The sequence below is a fragment of the Molothrus aeneus genome, chromosome 4, assembly GCF_037042795.1.
Source record: "Molothrus aeneus isolate 106 chromosome 4, BPBGC_Maene_1.0, whole genome shotgun sequence".
In the NCBI taxonomy this organism is placed as follows: domain Eukaryota; kingdom Metazoa; phylum Chordata; class Aves; order Passeriformes; family Icteridae; genus Molothrus; species Molothrus aeneus.
The window spans coordinates 6199512-6222374 of NC_089649.1; the positions used below are offsets into that span (position 1 = coordinate 6199512).

Consider the following 22863-nt stretch of genomic DNA (forward strand, 5'->3'; position numbering starts at 1 on the left):
GTATAATTACTGCAGCAATGAAAAAGGAGAAAAAAAAAGCCCTAATTTGTGTAAAACTGAGTTAAATACTCCAGCCCTGCAGTTTATGGTGAAGCCAGGCAGTGCACTTGTAGTATGTCTCTGTGATGCTTGTCACTGCCATGACAGCTGTCATCATGTGTAGTTTTCTCCACCGTGATGCCTCAGTGTGGCTAACACTACCCGGGCAGGCCAGAGCTCTGCTGCAGTAGCTCCAGCTTTGGCTTACCTGAGCTTGCCTCTGAACAGCCCCTCTTGGAGACACTTGGCTTCACTTGGATTGTGTCTTCTCACCATAGCCATGGGTGGTGACAGCAGCAGAAACACACTGAAAATGCTTGAGGCCATATAAGCTGCCTGTCTTGAGAGTCACAGTAGGAGAAGGTGACCTACAGTGAACTCACTGCTGGATGCCATGGCCATAAAACCTTGGAGAACTTGGGATGTATGAAAGAATAAACACACACACAGATAATATTTAATAATTGCTTATTTCTTTACACAAATGTTGCTGGTGTCATTTTACAAATGAAATGGCAACGAATACTTTTTACAGGGTAATGTCTACAGCTAAAAAGTGCTTGTCTTGGCAGCTGAATCCGGGCTGAGGACCCTTTTGTAATACAGCCACTTATTTCAAGAGCTCTTGGTCAATCACAAGAATGACTGTATAGATAAGCTGTTGAACCAAAAAACTATGCATTTTCACTGCTTATTGTGGATATTAAATGATTAATATAAGTAGCAACACTAACATGTTTAAAGGCACTTTTTTCTTTACTGAGGCTTAGCCTTACTTTTGAGTGTTTTTTGGCTATCTTTGAAACACTAATTTATTTAATAATAGCTTTTCAAGCTTGGCAAAGTTCAAACCTCACATTCAGAGGCATTGGTCCTAAAGAGACAGAGAGACTGATGAAGTATCTGAGGTAAACAGCCATTCCAAAGGCTCTGGCTTTCCAAATACTACCTTCAATATTGGTATTAGCAAAGGCTAGTTTTTCAAAGCAGTGACCATTGATTAAATCAGTCATAGGAGAGGAGGTCGCTGTAATAGAATTGGTATTAAATAAGAGGTTTTATAGCACCACAGATAACCTTTGGTTAATGTGTCAACTGTCTCACAGCTGATCTGCCACAGAAATTTTGAGGGACAGGTTTTTCTGAGTTGTGTTGGGAATATTCCAGTTAGCAAATGTACTAAATAAAGCCTAACCTGTGCAATTTTGAAAATGTAATTAAGTTGTATGCTAATTGCTGCCCCCAAGTGGACAGAATTGTACCGTAATAGTGTGACATCATCTGCCAAAGGTGGCAAAAGGATTGTTTGATTACTGTTCTTCCTGTGATCCCTGTTGTTGTTACACTTACTCAAGTCCAGTTACAAAACTGAGGCATTTATGTCTCCTGGATAACCCCGGCTGTGGAAGGGTCCCTGGAGCTCTACTTCTGTATACAGTAACACTTGTCCCTTCCAAGGAAAAAGGGATTTACTTTACAGAGATTTAATTCACAGGAAGGACTTTGAAATCCTTCAAACTGAACTACATGTTTATTTCAAATCTGATTAAACTCCATGTCCTCACTTAGAAAAAGAAGTGTTTTGTCTTTTTTTATCTTCTGTACAGATTCTGATCATCTTTCCCAGCTCTGGTACAACTTATGACTAGCAAAAGGAATAACTGAGAGTTTCTACATTGTCTTTTAAGAAAGGTATACCATATATGCTCTTAAGCACTGGTAGTCTGAAATCTGGCAATTCATGTAGAGAGTCACTACTTCCAGAAGATTAATACCTGAGTGCAGAACTTCCTATTCTACAGCTTAAGAAGTAAGCAGAATACTCAGGGAGAGGTGGGATCAAATGAAACTGTACAAGAAGAGCACAGAAAAGGGTCAGTAAAGCACAGCAGAAGGCCTGGGTCTGGTGGAGCTGTGGGCCAGCCTTCAGGCACCAAAAACTGTCCCTCCTGCAAAGGCAAAAAGGAACTGAACGTTTTACTTGAGTTGCCTTAGCTGAGCAGCTGGCTGATCTCTTTGTGAATGCACACGAGGAAATCCACATATGAGGCTCCTCCATAAATATTCTTGTCTTCTACTAGGAACTGGCGGAAAAGCATCTCTGGCTGCTCCCGCTGCTTCACTATCATCAGCTGGAGAGATAAAGGATACAGACAGATAATTTTAGGATGTAGTCAGACTAGATGGCAGCACAGTTTTCCTATGTAAGGAAAACTGTGACATAGTAAGAGACATAGTGGATGCTCTTGAGGTGGGGAGAACCCCCAAAACTAATAAATCTCCACATTGCAGAAGCTGGAGAGACTAAGGGAATAAGAGTGCAGAATAAAATGGTTATCCTTTAAACCTGAGTTTAAAGGATACCTTTGAAAATCAGCCTTGATTTGGAATAAAGCACATTTGAGATGCCTGTGCCTACAAATCATGCTCGAACTCATCTACGTGCAGGAAGAATCCTCATACCTAAAAAACCTTTTACAGCCACTGGTAAGTTTTGGCAAAGCCTGGAACGTTCCTTTGAACAAGTATCAAGAAGGAGTTGAGGCAAAAAGCAGTTACCTTCATAGTGTAGGGCTTTTGGCTCTGGATTTGCTCCAGGATATGCTTCAGTTTCTTAGAAAATGGATTGTCCAGGTTAGGCAGGGATGTCTGTCAGAAGGAAAGCAAGTTGTTATAGTCCAGTCACATCTTTAACCAAGAATAGCTGCTGATAGTTACATGCTAAGGTACTGTGGATTTCATACCAAACCAGGAAAATCCATGTCTTTCACTAGAAGGTGTTATCTTGAGGACTCATTTTGCAATTTAAAATAATTACTACATGAAAATGCATCACCAGGAAAACTTAACCATTGCAAAGTGTTTTGTTCTAATTTTAGTAAGACACAGTTGAAAGGACTTGAAGAAGATTAAAGAAGTTGTGAAAACTTCTGTCCTCTTAGTGTTGGGAGTGTCCAAGTGTCAAGTTTTATGTAACTTAAAGCAATTCTGGTGTCTCAAGACCTTCTGCTGGCCACCTGCTCTTGTTTTAAGGCTGATGGATGAGAAAAGCCCTCACTTGTTTCTCTGATCTGGTCTTGCTAAATCCTCAATTCTTAGCGTGCATCTACTCACGGCCTCGGTGCTGATGTGTGCGAAGGAGGGCACGTTGAAAAGGCCCTGGATGAGCTCTGGGGACACGCTGGCTCCCAGCCACAGGAACATGCTCAGCCCGTTGGCCAGCAGGAAGGCCCCTCCCTCGGAGAGCCGCTCCTCGGAGCAGCGCACGGCGGCTGGCACCGCGTCACTCTTCAGATCCAGGCTGTGCTGTGGGGCAAGAGACACAAGAGCTCTCTGTGGGATTCACTTGAAAAGTAACTACTGAAAGGTTTGGTACATCTTAGTGGCTCCTTTCCAGGTAAGAGGGGGTAGAAATTAAAGTGAAAAAATGACCAGTGACTCACAATTGGCAGCAGCAAGGGGTAGAAGTAGAGCTGTGTGTCAGCCACCCCCATGGCCATGACCAGCTGGCGGTGGAAAGCCCTCTCATCAGTGGGGATCTCGGGCCTGCCAGCCAGCACACAGCTCTTCAGCAGGCAGTTCATGTACACAGGCAGCACCTTCATTGTGTCTGGCAGGATCAGCTGAGAAAACAAGACATTTAAAAAGAATCCAACAGAAATTATTTGCTGTGTAAGCTGCAGTTGCTGTCTTGGCTGCTGTCATCTCCCTGGAACACTGTTAGTTTTTGGGGCATTCTCTGGAGAATTAGGAAGAGAAATAGTGGTCCACAATAAATGACTCTGGTTTTTGACATATTTGGTCCTCACCAACAATGAACAGTTCACTGCCCAGGCTTGTGGTTACTGGCAGCACCTCTGGGATGGAAAAGCCTGAATCTTTCTTTGAGTTGAATCACTAAAATGTGACTGAATAAATTAAATGGAAACAAATCAGTCACTCTGCTTAGTCAAAAATTAGAATACTACAACCATCCATAACAACCTAAGAATTAAAAATGAAAGCTTTGTGAGTCAGTGCGTAATCCCAGCAGGAAGAAAAAGGCTGGCTGAGCTCCTTTGTGTGAGTACAGGCATCAGTTTCATCAGTGGCATTGCCTTTTGTTCCAGAACAACAGTTTCTGTGTGCTCTAAGTGCCACCACTGAATCCCACCTGTCATTAATTCTGTTTGAAACAAAAGGACAAGTCTGTCCTGAAATTTTGCTTTCTGGCTCTGCTGATGTTGTGGGGTGGTTGTGCACTTGTGGCAAAGCCTAGGTGGGTAGGACTGGGTGCAGGTTTTACCTGGCTGACAGCTGCTGGGCTGGCACAGTTCTTCTTGTAGCAGGCCAGCATGTGAGCAGTCTGATTCATCAGGATGTCCCTGACTGTCTTCAGTGGCTGGCTCAGAATGGCTTTAAAAGCTGCAAGCACAGAACAAAAGTGTGTGTTAAAAAAGACACTCTCTCAAAGTAGCTTTGTCTGCTGCTAGTTTCTCATTTTACAGACCTGAGGGCTGAGGCTGCTTTTCAGTCTCTTCTACAGACATCCAAAAACCCCACCAAACCCCCAACCTGCAGTAGGATGCCCACTGCCACTTACTGTACCTGCCCAGTTCTGTGCATTACCTATACACAAGTACTACTTTCATGGCACTTTGCCTAAAATAGGTAATTATTTGTCTTTTCAATTTCATAATACTTCAGGAATTGCTCAGGCATGGAGCAGCAAATTATAAAAAATTATTTCCCACTAGGTAATCACTTCAGCCCCCTTTGCTTCCCCTTCATTCATGCCAAAGTAAAAAAGGAAAAAATTGCTCTGTTGCTGTACCTGACTTAGCAAAGAAGTTGATAAGTGCATCAGTCTCACAAGTCCTGTAGACATCAGCTAACTGGGAGCTGCAATTCAAACCAAGGTTGTGTATGCGGATTCGCCTCTGCCCGCTCATCGAAGTGTACAGCACAGCACACTGCAACACAGGCACAAAGTGTCACCATGGGCCACCTTCTCTGGGCACACAAGGCAGATGACAACTTCTGCAGCCAGGGCAGCCAGGCAGTGCTGCTGGCAGCACTGGTGGTTCTTAGGGACATCCATCAGACATTACAGAATCAGTTACTCATATTAAAATTATTAAAAATCCTACAGTCCCTAGAGGGGGAAGTGAGGTTAAGCAATAGAGCTGCCCTTGAATAGAGAGGTCACAAGGAATGCCACAGCAATAACAACTGCCATATAAGTAGCAATGAATCTCTGTCTCCACATAAACTTAATTACAGTGAAATGGAAAAAATGAACAGCTGATGAGGTGTCAGTGAGTGTTTAGAAAGGATTTGGGTACCCCTGAATAGAACATGCAGCACAGGTGTAGGGGAACACACTTTTTACTAGTGGTGTTATGGCACAAGAGTCTGTGCAAGTTGTGCCTTGTTCCCATCACTCCTACACCATCCCTCTGGCTGCAGAATGTCTTGCTTACCATTTTATGGTAGACATGAATTAAGGTTTTTTTACCTGAATTAAGGCCCCAGTGTCTTCATTCAGTTTGTCATCATGTTTGAACTCCACTGTCACTGCTTTGTCACAGTCAACTGCTGCCATCTCCACATCTGTGGTGTTGTTCATGTAAATGGCCCCAAAGAAGTCTGTAGCCCTGAAGCCTGCAGCCAGATTAAAACAGAGCATTTAATTTAAAAATGGCAAATTGACATCACTTACTGAAGCAGGAGCCACTTCCCCTCAGGGCTTTATGGCCTCAGGAGTCCCAACAACTGTCCTTGCTGATGGCATTTGTGAGAGCTGGAGAAAGGGAAAAGCTGTGACTTGGACACCCAGAGCTTCTGGCCAGCTGGCTTGGCCTCTGCGTGTGTCCCTTTCTCTAATACTTGCGTTTGAGCTAAGAATGAATGAAAGAAGCTGGATAGACACAGGAATGTCATTTGAGTACAAAAATGAAGGCACAGGTCAGTATCCAGCAGCAACACCTTTTTATACAACTTCCTTGCAGCCAATGCTGTGTGCAGAGTGAGCAGAAGCCTTCAGACTTGAGAATCAGTTATTAAGGAGGCACATACAGCAAGTGCATGTGTGTTGGTACTTATATATGTATATAAGTATCAATATATACACACAGAGCCGTGGATTTTGCCAGTCTATTAAATTCATTTTTAAGAGGTACATAATGAAATTAAACCAGCCTGAGGTACATAATGAAATTAAACCAGCGATTTGCATGGCACTACATTATTTAAAGTTCATTCCCATGGGTCCTATTACCTGTACTTGTCCGAACCCTCATTGTTGCATCAAATCCCATCTTTTTTTGGATGTCCTTCCTGAGGTCACTTAAGAACTGGGGGCTGTCAGTTTCGAGCTGCAAACACAAAGCACAAGGTTCAGAGGTTCAACACCGAAGGGCAGCAGCACAGCAGTGACCCAACATCCCCTGCCATGATCCCCATCTCCCCACAGCAAATCTGCTCACAGCTCTTGAGTCCTTTAAAAAGGATTTTAAATGTGATTGTTAATAGAATCAGGATATGCAAGTGTCCACCACTCATCACCAGGCCTGAACATTAACTGGACATTCCTGCACTTAATCTTTCACAAAATTTTAGGATGCCAACCAGCTTATTGCTGCTTCAAGATCCAAAGTTGAGCTTGACCTGCCACTGTTAAATTTGGATTTTATCCCCTGTAATTAATAACCAGGTTTTCCAGACTCACTCTGCTTTTATGTTAAATGTCCAAGGACACACTGAAATGAGATGAAAAACAACAGCAACCCCGCAGCAGTTACTATGTGAAAGGCAGGAAACCCACACCACTGACCTGGAAATTGTTGTACTTGTACAGTGTTCCACCAGTGTACATTGTGACAAGGCCCATGGAGGCTACATCCATGTACTGATTTGGGAAGAGGAACAAATTCACACAGCAGCCATTGGCCACACAATCCTTGGCTAAGGCTTCATAATTTCCCTGTGGCTGGAAGAGGGTCTGCACAGGAATAAAAATGCAAGTGCCATCATATTAGATATTAATCACAACTCAAAGGGCCAGATGAAGACAAAAGGATGAAGTGGAAGTTTGAAGTGAGGCATGGCTATCATCAAAAACATGCTTCCCTGCTCATGGATACAGGGAACACCTCAGTATGTTCTTGGAGAACCCATCACTACAGAGGTATCATATAACCAAACCTTTTGTGTGAAAGAAAAAAGATAAGAAAGGATCAATGCCCTATTAAAGAAGTACAGTGTAACAGCAATCCCCGCTTTGCTCAGAGCAGAAAATACCTTTTCCTTATCTGTATTGAGCAGCTTTTTGTCATCTCTGTTTTTCAGCTTCCCTGGTGCTTCCGCAGTTGGCAGAGAAGAGTGGAAGATGAACAATTTCCCAGCACATTCTGCAGCCTGTTCCAAAGACACCACATTGGCACGTTTATTGCTGCAGGGTTAAGGGGCCCACACTCACACCCTGGGGGCTCAGGGAACAGTGGGTGCTTCCTGCAAGCTCCTCTCAGCTCAGGAATTCATCTCCAGGCTCACAGCCTGATGGAATAAGCCCCCAGGGAAACGGGGCCTTTTCTCTCAGGAAGCAGCACTCCAGCACACAGGTTTGCTGCCTGAGCCATTCCAGCAGCACTTTCTCCAGAGGCAAAAGGAGGAGCTCCTCTCTTGGAGACTTTCCAATTGGACACAAGCATTATGCAATGGGCACAAAATACAAATACTCAGATGGGATTAAATTAAAAGGAAATGCAGCTGAACAGAAAAATTCAGTTCAGGCACACTAGTGCTCCATACATTTTTATAAATGGGTGACGATTCCATCCCTGTAGCAGGTTCCACATTGAAATCTACACTGCCAAGATGCAGGCACAAATCAGAAATCACCACGTTCACAAAGTATTCCACCTTTCAAAATCAGCTGTGGCATTCTGGCAAAACCAGAAGTCTCTCTGCTATGGCAGAAACACAACTGAAGGCAGCACCTGACTTTTCAAATGGCTTAAATTTCACCCCTGATATTTCAAGAACAGTTACTTTTGATCACCAATGACAATTTCTTCAATTTCTTTGAAGAAGACTTCTGCTGAAGGCTGAAAGACTTCCCAAATACCTGTTTGTCCTGATATGCATCATGAATTAGTGATACCGGTTTGACAAAACTTCTAAAATGTATGTATTTTTAACTGAAGCCATTTATTCTTTTTAGACAAGGACTGTTTTCTTGAGCAAAGGTATTTGCAGATTAATAATTCAGAGAGAAAATCCTTAGAAATTATAACTTAAAAATCCTGAGCTAAATAAAATGTTTAATTAAGAGCTGCTTTCTTTTATAGCCACCATCAAAGGCAATTTACAATTATGGCCCTTACATTTGTTTTGTAGAAGTCAAATATTAGGAAAAAGCATTCAGCTGTGCTTTGCACACATACCTGCTGGTAATATGAATAAATAACAAGAAAGCAGGTATTAAATCAAAATATAAAAAAAACATATTTGAGAAATTTTTGTTCTGACAAATTTATGTACTCACAGTTCATGCATTATTCATACAAAGCTCCCAAATCAACCATTTTAAAGCACCACTCGCTGTTCTCTGCCCCTACAAATCTTGTGGTGAAGCAGGGTGGTGTGCATTTAACTGGCAATGCTCCATGGCAATGTCAGCACTTCAGGGGATGTCCCAGACAAACAGAAAGCAGCTGGGGAGAACCTCGGGCTGTGGATCCCCTGCCAGCTGTATCCAAGCTGGGAAAACTTGTCAGTTAAAGGAAACCCTCCAGCCACGGCCTGATTTGGTCACAGACAGATATAAATATTCTGTTTTGCACAACAAGTTTTGCAGAAGCAAGAGAATAACCAGAGCAAAGTCTGATGTTATTATTATTATACTGACTTTCCTGCCCTTCACACGTGCAAGGACTGGGTATCTGTGCAGACACAAGAGTATTGATTTGTTCTGCTGCGGTAACTAAATGTGTCTTTATTTCTCTTAAATGCTGAACAAGAACCTGACTCCTGCTCCTCATCTTCTCCTAAACATCTCTCCTACACAGAATAGACTCTGGGGGCTGGTTTCCCTCAATAAGAACATCTGGGAACAGATGTTATGCTTGTCAGCTCTCATTCTGACTACAGCGGTTGGAAGGTACTGTTAGAAGAATGGAACATTAGTGCTGGAAACACTCAACACCTTTTTTCCCCTAATTTCCAGTTGTGATGGGACTGGCTTTTAGCAAACCTGATTTCAAGCTGCTTCTCTGACAGAGAGGAATGTTCTAACCTTTAGTGCCTCCATGCCAGCCTGGATAACTGGAGCGAAGATGGTCTCACTCTCGTTAGTGTCTGCAAACAGCTCTGGAATCTGGTCCAACAAGCTATGAAAGAGAGAGGATCAGTGTCTCAGCTGGTCAGTGTAAGGTAATCCCCAAACACACCTTGTCTTCACACAGGAAGATGTTGATCATGAAAATTTATAGTGCAAAAAATAATACAAATTTTCCTTGTTCAATTTCTTAGGATCTAAGCCAGAATAAAAGAAAATATGCATTTTTTTATTTCCATGAGATGCATTGTTTCAAAGCTTGTAACCTAAAGGAACATGCAATAAATAAATAGCTAACCATTAAGTAGTTCTGCTGTCCTGTAAGGACTCCACATCATGTGCACTGCAAGAGGGAAAACACCACGTGGCTCAGAGCCTCACCCCCCTCCCAGCTCTGAAGCAGCACAGCTGAAAGGTGCCTTACACCTGGCCTACTAACTTTTCCAGTTTGGCACTGGAATGCCATGGCTACTGCTTTTTCTTTGCCTCAGAGGAGCAAACACAGGGCTTTGAAGCATCTGCAGGCTTCTGAAGTACTTCAATAGATACCTGTATGTCCCCAAACCCAACTGACTAAAAGGCATAATGCACATCATAAGCATTGACATCTTACTCTCGTGAAGTATAATTGTACTTTACTTGGTAACAACTGATCGGGATTCCTCAAAGTCAACCAGGAAGCCATCCAGCAAAGGAACAAAAACTTCTGCCACATCTGTGACCACCATCATCTGAGGCTGAGCTAAGCTGCTTTTTACATTGAAGAAGTGGAGAACCTTGTTATAAGTGACAAAACCAACTCGAATTGCTGAGGATTCTTCTTGCTCTTCTCTGTAAGAAAAACAAAACCCAACTGGTTGTAATTCTGAAATCCTGACCTTGCAATAAAAGCATCCCTTTGACATGCAACACTGCTCTCTGATCATTATCTGTACTGGGGACAACAAAGCAAACAACAGCCAAGCAGATATAATGGACTCAAGCTTGGCCTTAGGTCAAATTCCAACACCTCAATAAAATCAACTTCTCTATTGTTTACTCTTTAAAAAAAGGTAATAAAGTTACATCAACCCTATCAATGGTGCATCCCATTCAAACAGTCAAAAATCCCAAAGATAAAGAATAAACCAGGTTGACATCATAACATGGCAAAGAAAGAGAAGCACAATTACTTATGGAGCTTGATGAGCACAAAGTGCTATTCAATTTCAATACATACACCTCTTTGCTACTTCAAAGAGAAGCATCCACATCACCCCAGTCCCAAAGGTGCTACAGACCAGGTGTTTGGGACCTTTATTCCAGATATTGCTCTTACCAGTGTCAGTCTGCACTGACCCACTTCCATCAAGTCCCATCATTGTTTTAAGGGTTAGCTTTAAGCAGCCAATTGTCTCTGTAGCTCACACTCTAGTTATTTTGGAAGACTCACAAGGAGAAACCTGACCCATATGCACAGAAATGCATTAAAATACTTTTTGTTTTTTATTTTTAATTATATAGCTAAAAATCATAATTGCATAACTCATTACTCTGGTTTTCTGAACTCATAAGCACATTTCTACAAACACATTTCTCAGTATTTCTCAAGATACAGTCAGGGAGGGGGTTCTTGTTTGGAACACAGGTTTGAAAACATCTGCTGTAAAACTTCAGCAATTCTTTTTCTGCACACATTTCTTTGGTACCCAAAGTCCTTCCTCTCAAAGATACAAGCTCAAGGTGAATTCCCTGCAGAGGGCTTTTCCCTTGTGTGGGAACAGTAGAATATTTCTGCTGGTGTCTTTGCCTAGCAACAGAAAATGACCACACAGTGACCTCTGTGTCTAAGCAACATAGTAGAATTTTCACCATAGATTTTGGTGGAATGCCTTATGTTTGTCTTCTTTTAAATTAATATTGCTTAAGCCAACAGAAAAATCTGTGGAAAACGAAGGGCCTGGCTTTCTTTTTTCAATTGCTTTTTCAGTAGACATAAAAACTTTGGCCCAAATTATTTCACAACAGATCTCTCAGAGTGCTGGTGAGAAGGATGAGTATGTCTCTTTTGTGATATGGATACACTTGCTTTCATTCCTCTTCTGCTTGCCCCATTCAAATTTCCAAACTGCCAAATGTTTTTTGTTACTCCACTCATGCCTCTTATTCTCTTCAGAATCATGACCAATCCTGATGGAAAACTCTGAGATATGCCCAGGATAATATCAACCACTTGTGTCTCCAGTGTAATCTTCAGTGAAAAACTACTTGAGAGATGGCCTTACATGGGCATCTGATAAAATAAACCCCCACCCCGGACTGGAATTTCTTTCCGGCACTGGGATCCCAGAAGGCCATAAGAAAAAAGATTTTTAACATATCCCAGATTGTCCCAAGGAAGTCATCTCCCACCCTTCCTCACACTGCTCTCTCCACTTCTTAAGTCTGTTTTCTCTCTGCATTTTGTTATTTAGAAAGCATTTTAATTTTTTTATATGCCTTTATATGTAGACAAGAAACATCTTGTCTACTTCATTTTTCAGTCTTTCACTGCTCTCATTTCCCTACGTGTCTGTGCTATTTAAACTCTATTGAAAACTACATTGATACACTAAAATTTACACCAAAATACACTAAAATCATACACTATCAATAATATTGATGAGCATGAACACTGCTGCTGTGTTTCATGCTCACAAAGCACATGTGCTCTATTTCATAAAATTGTTGCTGCTTACAAGATTTGTTCTCTCAGATACAAAGCAGGACAGAAAAGTCTCACAGAGCAGCAAGAAGCTTTAAAAGTTGTGCTAATTAACAGTAAGAGCTAAGATACAAGCCACCAGCACTATGGCTTTAGAGAGACTGGCTACTCCTGAGGATTCTGGTTTGGGTGTTTCCCTGTTGGATTCAATGAGAAAAGCAGGGCCCCAGCAAACACAAGTGCTGCCAGTGAAGTGGAAGCCACGAGCTGATAACACCACTAGAGTTCACTGCAAGCAAGGAAAAGAATACAAGCTCCACATACAGAAGCATGGCAGATTCTTTCTGTTCATACAGTAAGGCCAGACATCCAAGTGTAACAATTGCCAGCAGCATTAAAATTAACATTTGGTCACTATCACTCAAAAAATTCCTGTTCTGGAAATTCTGACATTACCCATAGCTTAGTTTTGCCTTTCATCATGCAAAGCTGTATGAGAAGTGCAGTATAGTGAGTTTAAGCCAAGCACACTAATGCCTCTTTACCTTGGAAGTTTATCTAGCAGAGTCTTCAGTTCATCACATATGAGTTTCACTAGGCCACTCTTTATGTTTCTGTATGATACATCAATCATGAAGATAAAAGCTGGTGGTTTAGGAGGCTTCTTGTCCTACACAGGGGAAAAAAAAAAAAGATTATTCACAGGGAAAATTAGACAGTGTCCTGTTATGAGGAAAAAATTTAGAGGTGATACCATAACACAATGCAAATACAGTGTTCAGTTGTTTGAAAAATGCTGTGAATCGTAAATAGTAACTACTGCAGAGAGTTGACACATATTGGGTAAAGCCCAGCCCTGGAATAGAACACTAGCACTAGAAAACAGCATCCTAATGGAATAAAATCTCTAAAGGATAACAGTTCATTAGATAAGATTAAGCATCAACTTTTCTGCTGGAACTCAAGTGTTTAAAAAAATTTGTATTTTGGCTTTTTTCTGTACTCCTGTTTTCCTTAGGGAGTTCCTCTTATCCACAGTGTAAGTGGCACACAAATTGGGCCTACGCTACTGACACAAGCCTCTGTAAGTAAGAAAAAAGTAAGAGGAAGGTTTGTTTTAAAAAAAAAGTAATGCCAGGAGATGTACCTTGGAAGTTACTACAAAATGAACAGAGCAAGAGTGAACATCACACTCCCTGAAATGGGTTTTCTTAATTCCCATTAGATGAGTAGTGGTCATTATTTGGAGTCAAATTCAGGACAGCTTTTTCATTACAGTTTCACTTCCTTCATATAGAGTTCTGAGCCCTTAAACAAATCATACTTGTTAAACTAAACCCTAGAAAAATTCCAGTTAAGAAAAATTAATCTAACCCTTGAATTATGACTTATCCCTAGTCCCTGGCAAACTTTAAACTGAACTGAACATTATTCCCTGCATCTCACTCATTTGGCTCTGCAAATCAGGACTAATTCCAGCGAACCAAAACCTGTTCTGTTTACTGTACTTGGATTCAGAAACTGCACCAAAAACTGCTTCTAAACTCTTGTATCAGATCAGCATTTAGAAAGAATCTCTAAGGTCTGACAAATATATGGCAGAAACACGGACTTGTACTCTCACCACATCCGCTTAGCAGGAGTGCAGTAATGCAAACCAGCTGGGATTTGTTAACATTCTTTGTAGCTCTTCATCCTTGTCATTTGATAAGCACAAAAGGAAATGACTTCTCAGTTCTGGTCTTGTACTGGATTTATAAAAGAAGGGAACCACTGCAACTTGGAGCCAATTGAAAAGTCCATTACAAAATAATGCTACATTTAATGACTTAGCATTTCCAGAGCAGAGTGTTATTTTCTAAGAGATTTCTTTTTTGTAACATCGCAGTAAGTCTGAGGATGCATCTTTGTAGCAAGCAGGCAGACCAGACTGGATAACCTGTAGAGGAAACTCCCTGGTTTAAGACAGGTGGCAGAAGTTGAGGCTTCAGATTTGATGGAGCTTCACTAGATGTATACTTAGTGTCCCACACTGTATTTCTGCAGCATCTCACCAAAATTCTCTCCTGCTTTGGGATTTAACCCAGGTTTCAATCAAATCTTACAGGTTAGCTCAGAGATCTCACTGGATTTTGGAGTAGTACTCTAGTGAGCAAGCAGAACCAAACCTTTTCATGTTCTTCATCCCAGCAATAATTTGATGGTCTGAAGAGGGTACTGGTAGCTACTCCAAGATTTTGTATGACCCAGCTGTCTTTTCCAACCTTATGATGGCCTCAGCTCCACTCAGAGGAAAAAAATTCTGCCTGATTCCAGCAAGAACAGAAAAATGTGTCCGTGCTGCAGTCAGATGAAGTCACACTTGCAGTTTTGTAAAATGAGCTGAAGTTCGAAAAGATTAAGTAATTTATGCTTTCAGAAGTATCAAATAGAGTTCTGTAATAAAACCAACTTCAAATATTTAGAGTAACATGAGCGGGCTCTGGATTGAGTTCCTCAGTGAGTTGATATTAAAAAGAGAGAACCAATTCTACTGTAACTTATTGGTCAGAATACTAAGAAGACTCTTGCCAGGAACAAATTCCAAAGTCAAATTCCTTTGCTAAGATTTTGGATATTAGGAAGGCAATTTAGGCATGTGTTGGTCTTAAAAAATCAGTAGAAGACATACATCTAAAATGCAACAATGCACCAGAATTTCAAAGCTATCCCCTGAACAGTGCAACATGCTGGTAAACATGTGCACATGTCTCACTTAAAGACTGGTCATCCATGATTTTGCTGCACTGCTTGTATCATGTTCTGCAGCACCAAAGAACAAACCACTGTATCCTCTACACCTATCCATATTTCCTAGAATGCTCCTGGAAGCTGATATGCAGCTTACAAGTGCATTTACTCTGAGGAGCTTGTTTGTTTTGCCATGTGTTTGCACACTGGTTTGCACACTGGCAGTACTCACTCTGCAATAATCCAAAGTAGCCACGTACTCATAGGATCCCAGGGACAGCTCAGGCCTCTCATAGTGGTCTATCCTTCTGCCCATGTGGTCCAGGTGTTGAAAGAAGAATGGGGGGACTACAAGCCAACACAAGAACAGGAACAAACATTTCAAACTAGGCAAAGAGAGCAACAACACAACAAATCCTCTCAGCAGATGTGATATACTCCAAAGCAGTAAGAAATCAAATGGGTTTGCACCAACAATTTACACAGAGCCAGTCTTATGGTTCCTCAATGAATACATATTCAGAATGCTTATTTTTCACGTTTTTGCCTGTAAAAGTGCATGTGTATGTGAGTGAGGGGAATATCAACCTACTTTCTTAGCCATTTTTAGTCCTTATCAATGATTTTCTTTTTGCTAAGTGCTTTCTGACTAAGTCACTGTAGTAATACCAGCATGATTTAAAATGATACTGCAACTTAAATGTCTTTCTTAAAGTGCTCCCAGTGCATCTAAATTTCCCTTTATGAGAGTTTAAATTGTTAACAAACGATGAAATTTATTATCTGCTATGCCTGCACAAACATTAGAGCTCCAGGCAGCAAAGCAGTTGGAGGGAGTCTGACAAGGTTCATGTTTCAGAGTTGAAAAGATGACTGTATTAGGGAAAGCACCATAGCCCTGTGATCCAGCTGAGGAAATGCAGCTTGATACAAATGTCTAGAAAGGCTCATTCTGGCCAAGATTTGGGATTTTGCCAGGAGCACAAGAACAGTTATGAGTCACATGCAGCACACTTGAACAAATATGGCATGGTATCTTCTGTGAAAACCAACACTTGTCACAGCAAGATGAATAGATTATTTAACCATTGCACCCACAGTTATACACAGGAAGAAGCTAACATGGGTCTAAATATTTGCTTCTTGCTGTAAATTTGCATTTCTTAAAGAAATTAATGTTTTCTTTCAGCACAAAAATTGCTTTCAATTAACAACACAAGTAGTTCTGTATCCTGTGCTGTCACAACACTTTTAAAATAAAGTTTTGATCATACCAGGCTGGATTTCATGAGTCAGCATTATTTTTCATATATTTTTTAAACTATACTGAACAAGTATTTCCCTCTACTATTCTTGGGAATTTTTTTTTTTAAATTTTGAAATAAGCCTAATTACTGCATCTCCCTGAACTATTTTTTGTTAAATCAGCAAGTCAAGAAAATAATTTCAGGGATGCAGTTTCTTTTTAGACTTATGGAATTGACAAGAATGCCAGATGAGAGAAACATGACTTACCATCATTTATACAGTTACAGAAGCCACACTGGTACCTCCTGCCCCCTTCAATGAACTGCATGAAGGGACACATGTAAGCTTTGCAGCGGTTGCACCGGATGGGGCCCGTCTCCCCATGGTTTACGAGATAAAGAGGGGTCTGTGGAGGAAGAGGTACAGAGAGAGCAATGTCAACATGACACCAAGGAGAGCTCCAAAGAGTTAATTCAGATTTAACTCCTTAGAGACCACCTGATTGATAGATCATTTATTGTTCAGCACTCACACAAAAGCTGTTGAGCCCCAGAGATCCCCTCAGGGGCTCTGTGGTGGTGTTCACAGGGGTCCCAGGATGAGGGGAGAGACAAGAATGTTGACTGAAACCAGAATGTTTCAGAAGGCTTGATTTATTATTTTATGATATATATTATATTAAAACTACACTAAAAGAATAGAAGAAAGGATTTCATCAGAAGGCTGGCTAAGAATAGAAAGGAATGATAACAAAGGCTTGTGACTGACCACGACAGTCCGAACAGCTAGATGTGATTGGCCATTAATTAGAAACAACCACATGAGACCAATCCCAGATCCACCTGCTGCATTCCACAGCAGCAGATAATCATTGTTTACATTTTGTTTCTGAGGCCTCTCAGCTTCTCAGGAGAAAAAATCCTAAGGAAAGGATTTTTCATAAAACATGTCTGTGGCAGGGCTAAATTCACAAGTTCATGGGCTGTATTCTGATGTTTATCAGAAAAAGAATAGATTCAGACCAAAACCCCACAAGGTTTTGCAAGCATTGGAAGTTTAGAGCTCCAGGCTGATTTTCTCCAGCAAAGGGTAATTTTTACAGCTCACTAAGAAAAATCTGTTGGAGTCAGGTCTTTTGGTTTCTCTATCAGGTGGAACTTTTCCTAAAGAAATCTACTGCTGCTTGTCAGTTGCAAAGGGGTATTTGCTGAGAAAGCCCTTAATATTCTTAATATTTTGTCCTAAATGCTGCCCCCTGTGCTGCCTTGTTACATGTTACACTCCAGCTGAAACGATGTCAGGGTCACCAGCTAGAGGGGAGATTTAGGATAAATACTAATATTTCTTGAAAGAAAGCACATACAGCAAACAAGTACAGTACCTCAAGCAGTTGTCAGTTTAATTCCACTGACCACGCTCGCTTGCAGCCCCTGCCAAAACCCACGGCTAAGGGAAGACATTTTCCAGATGCCTCCTTCCATAAAAACTGCAGCAACTGAAAGCCTCCTGTGATTATTCTTAAGAGTTAGAAAATTCATACTTGAAACCATTGCAGAAATGGAAGTTCCCTCAATTATTGGTGAAACAATACTTTTTAATCTTTTTTTCCTTACTCCTGTCATCCCCAGCTAAAAATCTCAAAAGGCAGGAATAAGAAATGTCCAGAGTTTGGATACAGCAGATCCCTACAGGAAGAAAAATGCTGACAATGCCTTTCAATGCTAACACATCACAGTAGCACCTTCTATTTTTCTTTAAAATAATTATTCTGTCTCTTCTTAAGGAATGGGTGTATTTCATCTATTATACAATTTATTTTTTACTGCTGCATAAGGATGCATTTTGCCAAGGATTTTCTACATACAAGTAGATTTTTACTACATGGGTTTTAAGTGCTCCCTCCTGCTCCACTGAAATATTCTTTTACTTTGTGTTCTTTCCTCTTTGCAAATTGAGTTTAACCCAAATTAACCAATAATGCCAGCTGGCAAACATCAGGGTCATTTTTCAGACATGAAAGCCTTGGCCATGAAACCTGCTCATCAGCCACAATGGCTTAATAAGGTTTAAAAGTTCTGGGTTTTGTTCATTACTTGGCAATTTTCTGATTATCATTCTGCTGTATTAGTTTAATGAGACCTGGATCTGGTTTGCAGTTAGTACTATCATAACATCTGACCTGGTATGGGAAAAAGCCAAGACTAAACCAACTCCTGATGTATTTATACAAATTGATGCAGTAACTTTCAACCTTGGTTTGATGCATTTAATATTTAATATCCAAGAAAAAATTACTCCCCAAAAATGTTCACATTTTGATATATCAAAATTAAGACTTCTACATAAAAGGCATAAACAATAACAATTAAAAAATAAATGCCATGAGGTTCAGAGCCCAAGTATCTACATTCTTACACACATGTAATAAATTACCTTCTTGAAGACAAAAAATTAAGAGCAAAAAAAAAAATAAACCAAGAAATGACAACTAAAAATGTACATGACAGAATTAAGGAGTTTGTCTAAAAAATAAATTTTTTAAAGCAGCCCTATTTGCCTCCTAAACTAATTTATTAATTGGAATTTTTAGAAAATAAATGAAATTTACAGCTTTAAATCTGAAGTGTTTTCTTTAACACTTCAGAACATTACATCAATAATTAAAATATTTAATGAAAAAGCTATCTGCATGATAACTGCAGAAGAACTCAGACCAAAAGCATTCAAAATCCACTTCTTGATGAGAACAATGAAGTTGTGAAAGAATCTTCATCTCCAAAAAGCTGCCTTTCAGTGCATTGCACTGTAGAGCCCAGCATCCCACCACCCAATCAAGAGAAAGGAATTCCTATTTCTGTGTGCAAACTGCTATTGCACTTCCAAACATCAAAGTCCTTTCTGTCATAGTAAAACAACTTTTTAAAAAAAGTAATTTCTGTGGGAACGTAAGTAATACTGTGCATGTAAAAAGTCCTGAGTTTAAATTAGGGATACATAAAAGAAAAAGAGTAATAATAATAAAAAAAAAAGTGATACAGAATGGGAAAGTTTTGTTTGGTGTGCTCCACTCTCTGTAGATGTCACTGTACACCAGAAGAAAAAGCAGAGATCTCTTTATGCTCCCATCAAAATCAGTGGCAAACTCTCATAGCAGCAGGGGAATGGGGTAAAATTTAGTAAGAGTTTTTTATATTGGGGGGGGGGGGGTGTTTTTCTTTTGTTTTTGGTTTTTTTTTTTTTTTGTTGTTTTTTTTTTTTTAGTAAATGCAATACTCCTGTTTCTTTTGCCTTTGCACCAACCAAGTATCAGCATTTTCTCTTGTCTCAGAAAGAATCTCCCAGTTTTGCTGGGAGGCACAACATTGTAATTTTATGTTAAAGCAAAGGAGGATTGGGCAGAAGATGGAAAATGCTGCAAGGGACCTGCACAAACTTAAATTTCTCAGGAACCTTGAGGCCCCACTGAAGTGCAAGCCCTGAGTGCTGATCTGATAAACCATAACTTAACCCCAAATATAGCTGCAATAAGAGGAGTTTTATTTTGGAAATATTTCAGCAAGACCATCTCTCAGGAGTCAGAAAAATATCACAAAGCAACAGACAGACATTGGTGGCACAGCTCCAAGATAAAACACATCCATAAAAATTTCCAAAGGGACTTGAACCTGCACTTTAAAGTCTGAGAAAGCTGAATTTCTATTGCTTGCTATAAAAATGAAGTCCTGACATGCTCCTGAGGGTGATGCCTGCAAACTATCACCATATTCCTATTGCAGGATGTGGACCACAGCTGCAAATTTGAAGTGTAGGAGTAAGGACTGTGCTAAAGCTCCAGATCATCATGGCACACCTCTGGGAAAGCATTGTAAAGAGAAAAAATCCTAAGGGAGAGATCCTCTGGAGAACAAGAGAGGCACATACAGATACTGAAGAAAATGACCCATTTCTCAGACGACAAAATCAACAGATCAGTGTCTCTATCACACCCTTACAGTGTAAGCAGTGCTTCTAGAGTTAGTGACAGTTACATTGATGAAAATCTGGTCACTAAAATATTCCTAGGAAAATGTCAATATATGCTATACAACATAACCTTCTAATGAACAAAGGAGAAGGCTTTGTCCAAGCATGGCACTGCTGCCCCAGGAAAATGTTGTGTTTAATTAGCACAGTAAAAAGATGACAAAAACCTCCACTGGATAATCAAAGGGAATTCTGAAATATAACACTGATGTTTTTGGAAAAAAACTAGGTCATGAACCAAAGTGTCTCTGTTTCCTAGCACTGTTGAAGGGGTTTGTTTTCTTTTTTTCTATCATCATAGATTGCTTTTGAGAAAGATTAACCAGTCTACAAATAATCCCTTGGTTTTGAGTTGCCTTACTGATTCACATTAAAACGTCAAGAAAGCATTTCCCTTGGTGATGTTCCCACTGTGTTTTATCAGAAGCCATTCCCTCTGAAGGCAGGAGTTATTCTGCCTATTCTTGGTTTTCAGATGTTGAACAGCTGATGACTCAGGCCAGTTTGGACTATCTCATCTGCAAGGTTCACAGCAGGTTCAACTATTTATTGTACCACGCTTTTCCATTGATTTCCTTGTTTGCTTGCAAGACTGCAGCAAGGCTAAAGCATCCCCCACGTGATGCAGACTCTCCTGCCTCTAGCCTGGTTTTCTCAGACCACATAAAAATGCCAAAAGCATGTTCAAACCTCCTTGCTCAAAGCCCCTCCAGGCCCAGGCTGCACATTCCTCTGCATACACAGCACTGCAAAACACACCATGGCATGGGAGCTGAATTTCAAGTGGACCCTGCACATGGGATATGATTCAGTATGTAAGAAAAAACCCAGAAAACCATTTATCACTTTCTGTGTATCATACCTCAGCCAAGCCCTGAAATCCTTCCTCAGCATTCCCTTTTTAAGGGGAATATAGCAATTAACTGAACAGAGCTGGCAGTGTGAAGAGTCTAAATACAGACTACACTCTATTCAACATGAGAAGGATTTGTGCGAGTTTGGGGATGGGGGAAAACACATGTAATAATGATACATGTATCATACAGGGGACAGAAGGAGAGGAAAAAAAAGGACAGAAGTTCATTATCCATGCCTGAGAGAGGCGCCCCAAGTTCTGCTGGTCATGATCCCAGGCTGGGAGCCCCAGGCATTAAGAGGGCAGGGCTCTGCAGCCCCTCTCAGCTTTGCAGTGCTCAGCGCTCTTTGGATGCAGGCACAGGCTGTATCTGGAGGCACGGCCAGCAGCCAGGATTCACTGATGACAGAAGCAAGAGTGTGAAATTGGTCATCAAGAGATGGTGCTGCACAACACACTTCCACAATGGTAGCACTTGGAACCCATCAGTTCAGCCAGACCTGCCTCAGCCCAGGGCACCTCAACCCAGCAGGAGGGAGCTGCTGCAGAGGCACAAACCCACGGCAAGAACAAGAGCCAGACCAAACTGCCCCAGGACAGCGCTGTCACTGCTGTTGGCAGCCCTGAGGGTGATAAGCACAGGTTCCATCACATGCCAGGGCTGTACCAATCCACAGTTCCACTTCCCCTCTTATCAGTATCACAGGTGGTGCAGCACTGCACCCCTGCTCCCAGACTCTAAGGCAGGATTGTTACACTAGCTGTAAAACCACTGACAAGCAAGACAGGCAATGTTCAAAGAGCTTCTCTACAGAAATGCTAAGTAGTAATTACAAGGGATTAGCTTTACTGGTCATAAGATTTTCACATTAAAATTGAAGTAGGATTTTCAGTGACATATCTGTCTGGCTTATTTTACAAAACCAAACAGAACTCTTAAAGACACCTCATTCAGGTATGATTTCTGTTTTTCTGCAAATCACTGTTGCAGAGTTCTAGAGAATCTTCCAAATGTCAGACTGAATTTGGGCATGAAATATTAATTTCTGGACAGAACCAGTCTCTTACTGTTTGGTGCTGTATGATTTATCAAGGTAAGTTTATCCTCTCATAATTTTTTTTTAAGCTAGCTAAATAAATTATCAGCTCAACACCATAGTTTAAAACACAGGCACAGCTTGTAAAATACAAAGATAATTGCTTACTTGGCACATCAATTCTGTTTTAAAAAGTCCAAGACCATTTAATGCAGACAAAGCTGTGACCATTTCTACATCCTTAGGACAGGCAATAAAGCAACACTCCAAACAGTGCTCATGGAACATGCAGCTCTAGGTTTACAGAACAGCTATTTCAGTTTATACATTAATCTAAGTGTGCTATAGTGACCTCTGATGCAGCACTCTCCTAGAAGAAATCCTGTGCCAGAACATTATCAATGTTGTTCATGTCTTCACAGCAACAACAAAACTAAAACTCCACATTGGATTTCAGATCCATTTTGGCCTGCTGGGCTATCAGCAACTTTAGGGACCAATCAGGTGTTGGGAATTTTTCCTTTTTATACACACACAGGTGGAGAGGCAGATGTGTATCCATAGACATAATGGATTTTATCAGCATATGAGAGAAAAGCAATTGCTGAGCTGAGACCATGCATGAGAATCTAATAAGTGGAAGGTTTTCCTCCTTCTCAAAACCAAGGCTGTTTCTCTTTTGTTAGAAGACATTACTGTGACTTTTTAAACTGACTATTCATGTTTGCATTCCTGAGAACTTTCACAATAGGAACTGTATGGTTCCCATTTCTGCACAGCCGAATATATTAAAGAAAGAAACTTTAATTAGGAAAAAAGCATAGAAATGTTTAGGAGTATTTTAATTAGAGATGGAAAGAACAGCTCTGCTTATGTGCAGCCTTTCCTGGACAATATTTATTAGTGAACATATTTCCAAGGCTAATTA

At 40.7% G+C, this 22863-nt stretch overlaps 1 protein-coding gene across 1 annotated transcript in view; it reads right to left on the reverse strand.

The window, feature by feature from the left end:
* Positions 1–490: 490 nt before the first annotated feature.
* The window catches only part of SEC24D (SEC24 homolog D, COPII coat complex component), a 49500-nt gene continuing 27127 nt past the window's right edge, over positions 491–22863 (reverse strand). Inside the window, exons 9-23 of the mRNA XM_066548915.1 lie at positions 16287–16425; positions 15004–15119; positions 12587–12711; positions 9998–10189; positions 9317–9410; positions 7321–7437; positions 6854–7021; positions 6299–6395; positions 5537–5682; positions 4853–4991; positions 4325–4443; positions 3483–3662; positions 3154–3345; positions 2599–2688; positions 491–2171 (exon numbers count right to left, since the gene is read on the reverse strand). Coding sequence (XP_066405012.1) covers positions 2031–2171; positions 2599–2688; positions 3154–3345; positions 3483–3662; positions 4325–4443; positions 4853–4991; positions 5537–5682; positions 6299–6395; positions 6854–7021; positions 7321–7437; positions 9317–9410; positions 9998–10189; positions 12587–12711; positions 15004–15119; positions 16287–16425 — 2055 coding nt within the window. The 3' untranslated portion in view covers positions 491–2030. The remainder of the gene's footprint in view (positions 2172–2598; positions 2689–3153; positions 3346–3482; positions 3663–4324; positions 4444–4852; positions 4992–5536; positions 5683–6298; positions 6396–6853; positions 7022–7320; positions 7438–9316; positions 9411–9997; positions 10190–12586; positions 12712–15003; positions 15120–16286; positions 16426–22863) is intronic.